Source organism: Acromyrmex echinatior, chromosome 7 (genome assembly GCF_024713525.1).
Source record: "Acromyrmex echinatior isolate Ae372 chromosome 7, ASM2471352v2, whole genome shotgun sequence".
Classification (NCBI taxonomy): Eukaryota; Metazoa; Arthropoda; class Insecta; order Hymenoptera; family Formicidae; genus Acromyrmex; species Acromyrmex echinatior.
Window position 1 is genome coordinate 4,690,707 of NC_141858.1, and position 12,142 is coordinate 4,702,848.

The 12,142-nt window shown below is 30.7% G+C and overlaps 2 protein-coding genes across 5 annotated transcripts in view; one reads left to right on the top strand and one right to left on the bottom strand.

The window, feature by feature from the left end:
* LOC105144355 (Nutrient Amino Acid Transporter 1) overlaps positions 1-12,142 on the bottom strand; it is a 203,813-nt gene that overhangs the window by 102,127 nt on the left and 89,544 nt on the right. The window lies entirely within an intron of this gene.
* Positions 6,076-8,541, top strand: LOC147909041 (uncharacterized). Its single transcript, XM_087407534.1, has one exon. The coding sequence runs from the start codon at positions 7,156-7,158 to the stop codon at positions 8,029-8,031; it is 876 nt and encodes a 291-aa protein (XP_087263660.1). The 5' UTR covers positions 6,076-7,155; the 3' UTR covers positions 8,032-8,541.

Consider the following 12,142-nt stretch of genomic DNA (forward strand, 5'->3'; position numbering starts at 1 on the left):
TTGCTTGACCAGTTGCAAAATTTCATCGACTTTTTCAGTGACTGGCCGACCAGAGCGAGGTCGATCTTTGACATCAAAATTTCCAGAACGAAATCGAACAAACCACTCCTGCGTCCTGCGTTCACTTACAGCATCCGCGCCGTAAACTTCACAAATTTGCATGTTTGTGCTGCGTTTTTGCCTTTTTTAGTAAAAAAGTACATAGCATATTTCTTCAGATATTTCACTCATTTTCAAACCAATATAACTTTTGACACGATTGATGAATCACCAAACTTTGTTTACAAAAAATGTAATCTAAAATGTCATCTTTCAAACGCGCGTTCGTTTGATACAATCGGATTAGTGTTGCCCGATATATGACCATCAACATCATCTAGTGACAAAAAATCACGGATACTTTTTAGATGACTTTTTAGATGATAACTCTGTTATTATGCTAATGCTAATGTTGCGTGTTCGCTGGTAATCAGAAATAAGCTGGCGGAAAAAAGGAACCCGAGAAAGCTTTGGCAATGTAATAGATGCCTCATGTTAAAGACTAAGCTTAAATGAGCAATAAAAGAGCTAAAAAATCTATTAAACTGTGAAAAAAATTGTGAGTACAAGAATATTTAAGCAAGTTAAGTCCTTCGACTGCCATTGTAATAATTATTCGCTTGGGAAAGCTATTAAAAAATTGAAATGTTCCCAAATCCAACACCTAACCCAACATTGGCATCAGTACGATTACAAGTGAGCCTCACTCACGTTCAAAGATTGTTGAAGAATTAGCACATTAAGGTTAATGAGACCAAATCAACACACGTAACTACTCGCCAAAAAAACGTACCTACTGGTAATCTTAAACAGCCAAAACATTCCTCAGGATCTGAAGGTCAAATATCTCGATCTATGCCTTGATCAGAAATTAAACTGGAGGAAGCACATATTTAATAAACGAAAACAGCTCAGATATTAATTCGGCAAGTTATACTAGTAATGTTGATAAGTAGAAATTGGCAACCAACAATTAACAATAAACTGTTACTATATAAAGCTATTCTTAAGCCCACCAGAAACCTACAGCGTACAATTATGGGGTACAATCTCAAATTCCAATATAAAAATAATACAGTAATTCCAATACAAATATTTTCGTATTGCTACAAATTCACCGTGATACGTCACAAATGAAACTTTACATGATGACCTTAACATATCAATGGTTAAAAAATGAAGTAAGAAGACTCAGCCAAAAGTATAACAGTCGTCTGAAGAATCATTCTAATGTACTGACTATAAATCTCATGCGAGAGGCTAACTCCGAACGCAGATTGAAAAGAAGACAACCACAAGATCTAATCTTCTTCTAATCTCTCTTGAGCGGTTTATTACGTATTGGGCATATGTCAATATACGATTCTTGACAATAACTTATTGTTCAAAATATTACTAAATGTCATCTATACAACAGCTTGTAATAAATATTGGATATTTAAAAAAAATTATACGACATTCCTGTGCTGCAAATTCTTACAAGAAAAATTCTTGCAAGATCTTCCACAAAAATTTTCACGTACGAAATTTCAGACAAGAACATACAAGATCATATAAGAATATATCACATACGATATAGGTAAATCAAGTATCTTGCATGAATCTTACACCGATATTAAATAAATCTTATAAACATGTTACATGATTTTTACGCGCATGTAACGTGAATCTTACAAGAATATAACTTGAGTGTTATTATAAAAATATTACAAGAATACTATTGAAATTTTGTGTGATTTATTGTTCGTATTTCAGTAAATAAAATAGAATGGGACAAGCAAGGAGTTGAGATTTAAAAGAATTCACTTTGACTAAAAATTAATTCTTTTCATTATTTATTTTACAAATTGAATAACGGCTTCTCGACTAAATCAAACTTAATTTGGGAAAGAAGCATAAAAAGCCTACGCCACTTATTATAGCAAAATTTATGAATTCATTAAGAGAGTGATAATATATATTTCGATTTTCTATTCAGTCATCTTTAGTATTCTGACAAATTTTTAAATTTTTCTTAAGTCTTTTTTATTTCATATATTCAATCCAGTTTCTGTTCATTCATTAGTTCCATTTCATTTACTGGAATGATCGATACCTTTATTTACTTTGGAACGATACTTTGGAACGATCATGTAAAAGTTTTTTCTTAAAAGTATGATATTAGGCTAAATTAGCAATTAAAATCTTTTCATTGTGATATAAATTATCGTGCACGATTCATATCAGATTCCTGCACCAACTTGAAAGAGAAATTATTTCATAACTATGTTTTTTAAGACTGATATATGATCTTTTATATAACACTTAGGAATCATAATTAATATCATATTCTTGGATGATCCTATAAAGAAATTATTTTTAAAGAGTTTTTTATAAGGTTTTTATAAGGTTATGAGGCAAGATCTTTTCATTGCTATATAAATCGTTGTGTATGATTCATGCTAGATTTTTGTATTAACTTGGAAAATAAATTATTCCATAACTCTTATAAGACTGATAAATGATCTTTCATGAAATACTTCAGAGTCATATATAATTAATATCATTTTCTTAGATGATCCTATAAAGAAACAATTTTTTAAAAGTTTCTTATAAGGCTAAGACAAAATCTTTTCATTGCGATATAAATCGTCGTGTACGATTTATTCCAAATTTCTAAGGTTATTAAAGATTACTGATGAGTTCATGAACAAATATAAAATTTTTGATCATGTACGTTCATTTAGTAATCTTGATTGATCACATACAACTCTTTTAAGATCTGGTACTTACAAGAATTTTCAACAAGGATTTTTCTTTGAACTTATTTCTTAAGTCCGATTTCATGTTCGCGAATATACCCGCAACAAACATTCATCTCTCATCCCGTTATTTATTAAGTAAATCCTAAACGCCTAATTTTTAATTTAACGATATAAAAAAAAGCAAATTATTATTCAATTCAATATGCTAGTATGAGTTTCGTATTAATAAATATGTATATTAGAAGTTTTCAAGATATATATTAGAAGTGATTTAGTTTTGAGTCTTTTTTTCTTAAAAGCTGATTTATTCAAACAAGATAATGAATGAATATCTTAATCAAAATGTTTTTCTTTGTTTTGTATTATTCCTATCCTTCTGACAAAAGATGGATTCCGCGGTGATAAGAAGATTTTTCTTTGGAGTTGATCCAATTTTCGCAAATCTTCGAAATTATGAGCAATAATGCATGTTGCATCGAGAAAAAGTGAAAATCAGATGGAGCAATGTCTAGAGAATACACGGGGTGTGGTAAGACTTTTCATTCAACTCTAATAACATTTACTTTTGATAATACAACATAAGCATCGGCATGAAGAAGAATCACTTTGTGTCGTTTACTCGTAATTGGAGATCGTTTTTGGTTAATCCTTGCTCCAATTTATATAATTGTTATCACCGTTGATAACGATCAACAGTTTCTTTCGAATGAAATAGTTCATAATACCTTCTTGATTCCACCAAATACACAGCAATATCTTCGGACTGTGAATATTGTACCTCAAAGTGAATGTTGCTGGTTAGCTTAGATGAACCCATGATTTTTTTTGTTTGGAATTATCAAATTAGATCCATTTCTCATCCCCATTAATAATTCGATACAAACAAAACTCTTCTTTTTTTATCTGGCAATCAACGAAATGCAAATGTTCAACCAATTCACAATTGCATTTTCCGATAACTGATGAAATCCATTTTCCTTCTTTGTGAATCTTTCCTGTGTTAGTCTCTCATATAAACATTTAGTAACTGTTGCACGATCAATATTTAATTCTCTGGCAAGTTCTGAAGTGGATTGTGCTGAATTTTTGTCCAATAATGCTTACGAATCTGCATTTTCTAATTTTTTTTATTGTCCCGAACGATCTTTACATTAACGTTGAAATCACCACTTTTGAATCATCTAAACTATTAGGTGTTGGAATTAATTCGTAGCGTTTTACAAGTGATGGGAAGTACTTTCATTAATGTATTTTTTAATGCTCATGTGAAATAAATAACATTCTTTCATTAAAAACGCTACGAATTAATTCCAACACCTAATAATATTCACATGTCTGAATTGATGCAGAAATATTACCATAAGTTTCTGTCAGAATTCTATGACCTTGAGAGATCGTTTTCTTCTTTGTTAAAAAACAAAAACAACACATGTCGAAAATGCATTTTAGGAAGCTTCATTTTTAGAATGGTATATAAACATGATGTTTACTGCGTCTATTTAATGAATGACTAAATATCTTGAAGCAATAGTAAAACAAAAGCTGCGATTGGAATGTTCTTTGGACATTGACATATACTGACAGTGTTATCTCTTGCAAAACCCTAAAAACAAAATATTCTTAATATATACATATATATTTATATATATTTATATATATATATGGAGCATTTTTTGTTAAGACAGCCACCTATTATTCCAAAATTGTACTTGACATAGAAAAATCACACAAATGTAGCTTCAAGCATAAGCTATCAAAGACATGTGAACAATTGCAAAATTCAAGATGGCGGATCCAATATGTGGACATGAAGCAGAAAAAAAGGGAATAAAATAAAAGACAGTGTCAGTATCCGTTGAATTTACTTCAAAATTTGTTTTCAAGTTTGTCGCAGATGCATGCGAGACAAAGCTCTAATGTCCTATCATACTTCATCCCTCTCATTCCTCCTTTCTATAAATCAATCCATTCATATGTTCGAAGTTGGAAGTAACCTATCAATACTATCACAAAAATGTTTACCATACGAGATATAAACAAAATGGTTATAAATTTATCTTGCTGATATATAATTGCATCTAGCGTTATTTAATTAATATTTTATGATATTTCGATATAATAAACTATTATGTATATGTAATGTACAAATAAGTTCCGTATAAAAACAGGAACAATTTTTTAACCCTTAACCAGGCACGCCTCCCGGCCAAACATTAATGGGCGCGCGGCACGGAGTGCCGCATCACAAATTTATTATTTAGGAGTTATACTCGTAATAATTGGATAAATAATTGAACAATCGTCATAGAAGCAAGTAAAATATTAGGTGTTGGAATTAATTCGTAGCGTTTTACAAGTGATGGGAAGTACTTTCATTAATGTATTTTTTAATGCTCATGTGAAATAAATAACATTCTTTCATTAAAAACGCTACGAATTAATTCCAACACCTAATATATTTATAATAAAATATATTAAAATTTAACTATAGTATTAAAATTTTGGGTGAAGTTCCGAAAAGGTGACTCTTTGATTTTATTATCGATTGGTATACTATTGTATTTTGGTGTGCAGATTATGAATATGATAATGAAAATTACCGACAAGGTCATTTTGACAGTCATTTGCTGCGCAATCTAGCTAAACATCACTACTCAACATGCTTATCAGTAGGTGCTGTCGTGCTGAAAGATGGATAGGACATACATTTTCTTTACGACTTTTCACGCGAAGTGACTCCTATCTCATCTCTCTTCCCTCCCCCCCCTGTTTAGAGGCGCACGACTTCCACGCAAAGTAACTCTCCCCTCACTCCCCCCCCCCTGCTTAGGGGCACACAACTTCCACGCGAAGCGACTCTCATCCCACCTTCCTCCCCTCCCCCTCCGCTGCTTAGGGGCGCATAACTTTTCACTTGAAATGCAAGAAAAATTATTTTTTAAATATTTGAAACCCTGACAATGACCTTGTCGGCAATTTTCGTTATCATATTCGTAATCAGGACATCAAAATACAATACTATATCAAGCGACAAGAAAATCGGGGGGTTTATCTTTTCGGAACTCTATCCAAAAATTTTGTTTCTTTCTTATAAAATTAAAAATTTGGATGTAACTAAAAAATAAAAATAAAAACTAAGAGATTTGCTAAAAAATAAAATCACATTAATTTATAATCAAATAAGAGATTATAAATTAATTTATAATCAAGAAAATAATAACAGTGTTTTTATAAAATAATGATATAATATAAACTTTTTAAAACATAAAAATAATAATTATAAATTAATAGTAATTATAATTTATTTACACCATAAGTTAACCTAACTCTAACCTAAAGAGATATTAAACATTAATACGAATAAAAATTAATTAAAATGTGAGGATCGGTTCAACATCACGCGTTATTACAATTATTTATTATATTTAAACAAAATTTTATTTATATTTTGAAGCGTGCGCGGTAACACTCCGTGTTGCAAAACGTGTCATACTGATTTTAAAATGGATTAAAGGCTAGCCAACTTAATAGAAAAAATAGAAAAATATTACATGCATTATCTTATGGAGACATTAAATGAGCAAACCGAAGACCAGTAAAAAAAAAAGACTCGCATTCATATCAATGATTTTTCAGAAAAACAAATTTTGCGGCACTCAATTTCGCGGTTAAAGGTTACCCGGTTAAAGATTAATAATATAAATATTATTGCATATTATTGATAATCTCGATGTCAAGAAAGTCTCCTGTGATAGCATCTTTGGTACTTGTCATATCATCATGCCTTAGCGCGCGAAATATCAGCTTTATATTAGTAAACTTTAATTGCTACTAATTAAAAACTATTATAGTCTTGACATTTTTGTATTAGGATTTTCATCTCTAAATTACGTCAAAAATACGTTTTTAAGAAAAAAATGCGGGACATCCTGTATATATATGTACTATATATGTACTATATATATATGTATACGTATATGTGTATGTATATTAGACTGACAAGAGAAACAAATTTTTTTTTAATCGATCTCTTAAATTCAAAAGCTTCCATTTCATACCAAAAGAATACCCCTAAATTTTTGTCAAAGATATTAAGATTTAAAGGTCGCTGAACGATTTTTAAATCAAAGTTTCGATTATCTTTAATACATATTTGATTTAATATAAAAATGATTTGATCTGAATTTTAAATATGGTATGTCTTTTTGGCCACTGAACACAATGCAAAAATTCATTTAGCTCTACGATATAAGGGGGGAAATCACAGTAAAAGTTTGAAAAAATCGAAAAAATTTTTTTTCGCTTATAAGGTGCTTTAGGGTCTTAAGAATAACATACCAAAAGATGGAGTGCCGCAAATGCAGTCATTGAAATGTTCCAGCGCTCTGAAGCATTGCATGATGTGCAGTATGTAAGTTATGTAGGCGATGGAGACTCGAAAATCTTCAAAGGTGTCACAGATGCTAAACCGTACGAAAACGTGACGATAACTAAAAAGGAATGCGTAGATCACGTACAAAAACGCATGGGCACCCACCTCCGTAATTTGAAGAAACGCACAAAAGGCTTGGGAGGAAAAGGGAAATTGACAGGCAAACTGATCGACGAACTGTCAATATATTTCGGGTTAGCTATTCGTAGAAATTGCGAATCAGTCGAAAAAATGAAGACAGCTATATGGGCCACATTACTTCACAAAATATCTACGGATAACCATCCCCAATACGACGATTGCCCGACTGGAGAAAATTCATGGTGCTCGTGGCAAAGAGCGAAATCTTCTAACACTTTGGCTACCTATACGCACAAATCACCATTGTCTGATATAGTTTATGAAGCAATTAAGCCAGTTTACGAACAACTCACGGATGATCTTCTCACTCGCTGCATCGGGGGTTTCACTCAAAACAGCAATGAGAGCTTCAACTCGACAGTGTGGGCGATGGCTCCGAAAACTATGAATTCCGGCAAAAGAATCATCGACATTGCTACGAACATCGCTTCGTGTGTTTTTAATGACGGATTAATATCAATTTTACATATAATCCAGGTCATGGGCATGAAAATTGGCCCAAAAAGTCACGAACTATGCATGGACTTGGATGAGAAACGCATACAGAAAGCGGAACGATCTTTGAGTGAGGGCGCAAAACAGGCCCGCATCGATCTGAAAACAATTCGAAAGGCCAAACAAGAGCAGGAGATAGATAAAGAAGGCCAATTGTATGGCGCAGGCATCGCAGATTAGAGGTATAAAAATATTATATGATTTTACAGTACTTAAAACTTTAAACGCGTTTTTCTCGAAACCACTTTTTTTAAACTGGGCGGACACATAACTCGAATAAATCTTTACCGATCGGTTTCAAATTTTGACAGTATATTCAGAATACCTTTCTCTATGGAAGTGCGTAGGGTTTTTTTTTATATTACATGGTTTTTTTTTTATCAACAATTTTATGGCGTTTTTTTTTTGTTAAATTTGCAAGTTTTCCTTAAAACGTGCATCATTTTGCGAAAAATTAATATATCGAAAAAATCCTACGTACTTCCATAGCTATTGATATATAGAACCTAAAAAACTGTCATTTTTTGTTCCAGGTCAAAAATTAAGGACTCTAGATGTCCGCCCATGGTCCCTCTTTCAAAAATAGGCGCCATCGGACAAGTGCGGCACAGCCGCCATTTTGTACCAAAAATGTATGAAAAAATTCTTATTTGTACTTCATTCATAATATTATAATGCTTATTTTACAAATTTTTGATTGATCATTTCATTGAGCCAAAAAAAATTCCCGAAAATATACTTACTTTTTCGTGCTCTACTGTGATTTCCCCCCTTAAGAAATACTGCCCGATTAATGTGAAAAAATGATCAAATTTCGAGTTCAAGGTCTATTTTAGCAAAGTTCCAAGCATTCAAATGGGCCGTTACTCCCCTCAAATTGTTTACCCATAATAAGATTCAGTTGAAATTTACCCGGGATTTACTACAGGGTCTTTAAAAGTTGTATTTACTGGATTATAAAATGTGTGTGTGTGTGTGTGTGTATTTTATATATATATATATATATATATATATATATATATATATATATAATCTATTTCAATTAATTAAATCATATTTTTTTGTATTATGTAATCATTTCATTTTCTAATAAAGAGTTATTATCGCCAAATTGAGACATTTGATCTGAGAATATCAAAACCACAAATCGATATATTTTAAAACTTATAAAAAAACTTTTCAATCCTTAAAAACGTTATATGTATATATATATATATATATATATATATATGTGTGTATATATATATATATATATATATATATATATATATATATATACAGGGTGTCTGTCCACAAATGTCCAAGCAAATATCTCATAATTGAGTGAAGTTACTTATTAATGAAGAAAGTTTAATAAGAAAAAGTACGTCTCCGAATCAGCTACAAAGTGCATGTAAAAATTGTTTTTTTATTCTTGGCTTTTTCGAGTTATGTAAGTAACATAGTTTTTTTAAATGAATACCTATAATTTTTTTTGCATATTTATGTATATAGTAGGGAGCATTTGCAATCAAAATTATATGTAGTAAAAAATTGCTATTATGCATCATTTACGAGATAATCGATATCTTATGTATCAAAACAGTAAATTGGATTCTAAGTAATTTTGAATGTGGTTTGAAATGTCAAAGAGAGGTCGAAGAAGAAAACGAATAATGTTTTTATGGAACATTTATTAATCCATAAATTACTCGAAATTTTGACCATCATGTTCCCAATGCAACATTCAACCCGTTTTATAGTTTCTCATTGTTGACTGCACCATTTTTACTCTTGTATTCAATAGCTCTAGTGAATCTTCTTCATTTTGGAACAGTTGCGTAGACAATGTCTTTAATATATTCTCAAAGGAAAAAATCGCAAGATGTCAAATTCGCAGATCTCGATGGCCATTGTGTAGGGCCATTAGTACCTATCCAACAATTAGGAAACCTATCATTTAAAAAATTGGCTACAGCATGTGTATGATGTGGTGGAGCCCCATCTTGTTAAAAAATAACATTTACGACATAAAATCATTAGAACTGTTGAAGATATTACAGTAGAAATGCTGCAGTCAACAATGAGAAACATTATAAAATGCGTTGAATATTGAACACGATGGTCAAAATTTCGAGTAATTTATGGGTTAATAAATGTTCCACAAAAAAAAGTTCGTTTCCTTCTTCGACTTCTCTTTGACATTTCAAACCATGTTCAAAATGACTTAGAATCCAAATTAATTATTTACTATAGAAGATTATCTTCCAATGACCTTGACATATGTTGTGACATATGGTTGTACTTGAGTCCGAGTGACTTTGGACAAATTTTAGTCGTTGCTCATTGTTCCTTAAAAAGTTACTAACATAAAAGTTCATTAATAAAACCTAACTTTTGGACACAACTGCGCTCCGATGAAATAAATTCTCTACTTTAACAGCGCAAAATATTTTCTTATATAATTTTTTATATAATTTTTGTGTCTTTAGAGCAGAGAATTTGTCCGAATTTCTTCTACGCTTATATGTGGAATCTTTAGCCATTACGTTAAAAAAAGCGTTTAATCATTCACATGTATCAAACACTTTTCTAAATATGAATTCTGCAAGGTAATAAATGAAATGGGATTGTTTACGATCATATCGAGATATAATTCCGTGAATATCTCTCCATAGATGTTCCATATTTTTAGTATAAACGCCTGGATCAACAAAATGTTATGAATGATTCACTATTTTATGTTGATATATTTGATCGATTTAGCTATATGCTTCCTACCAATCGGTATGAATTATTGATCCAGGAGCAATGTATTTCCGGATGAGCGATAGTAATGTTTATGCGTCATGGGATTCAATTGTTAGAACAAACATTTTCTTTGTGTTGCGTGTTATTCCGCCGAAAAGCCATTGTCTTTTAACGAGTTGTTTGCAATGATATTGTCGATATCCAAATTTTGCCTCATCGATTTCAACAATAATTCCTTCTCCGCCAATTTTACTTTGATTATTTGTTAACCATTGATTCATGAGCTGAGAAGCCCGTTTGTTGTAATTGAATATTTATTAAAGTAAAAAATTTTTAATTAAGTATACAAATTTTATGTTTCAAAAATACTAATATTTTACTTCAAAAACGCAAATTTCCTGCTTTACAAATAATTGTCATTGTTTTCCATTTATGTAATTTTATGAAATAATTAAATTACATGAATTACCTCTCTGCAAAAGATAGTCCAGCAAACTGATGTGTATGATAATATACTTGATTCTTTTTCTGAGAATGTCTGCTTTACAAATACAAATTCTTTACTTTAAAATCACATTGTCTTGATGAACTTTTTTTGGTAACAACTTTTTAACGAACAACGAACGACGGCTAAAATTTGGTCAAAGTCACTCGGGAGCATGATCTTGACAACATATGTTGACAAGGTCAAGGTCATTAGAAGATGGTCTCCTGTACTAAATAATTACCGAATTATATTTATTACTTTGATACTTAAGATGTCGATTATCTCGTAAATGATGCATAATATAATAACAATTTTGTAACTACATACAATTTAGATTACAAATGTTCTCTATACAAATATGCAAAAAGATTATAGGTATCCATTTAAAAAAACTATGTTAACCTACTTAACTCGAAAAAAACCAAAAGCAGAAAAAAATTTTTTACGTGTACTTTGTAGCTGACTCGACAAATTTCTCTTATTAAACTTTCTTGTAATTTCAACCAGTTGCGAGATATTTGCTCGGACATTTATGGATGAACATCCTGTATATAATAGACACTACATTTAGCTCTACATATATTGTAGAGCTAAATAAATTATCGTTCAATGATCAAAAAACATACAGTATAACCTTTAAAATCTGGATTAAACTTTTTTTGCATCGAATTAAACATGTATTAAGGAAAATCGAAACTTTGATTTAAAAATTATTTAGTAGCAACCTCTAAATCTCATCTTTTGATAAAAATTTAGGGATGTTCTTTTGACATGATGGAAGATTTTAAGCTGAGAGGCCGATTAAAAAAAAATTTTTTTTTCTTGACAGTCTAATGTATATGTACCTATGTACAATAATTGCATATAATAAGTAATTGCAGTATATTATATTTTTATGACTTATGCTAGTTTCGATTAAATTTTATTAAAGGAATTCTCTGAAATGAGTATAGTTTTGTTGTTCATTTTTAAAATTTCTTTAAAATTTTATTCTCGGAAAGTCATCTGATCCAGTTCGGGGACACTTTAGATAAAAAATTGGAAATAGCTAATTTTGCTGCTGTATCTAACGAA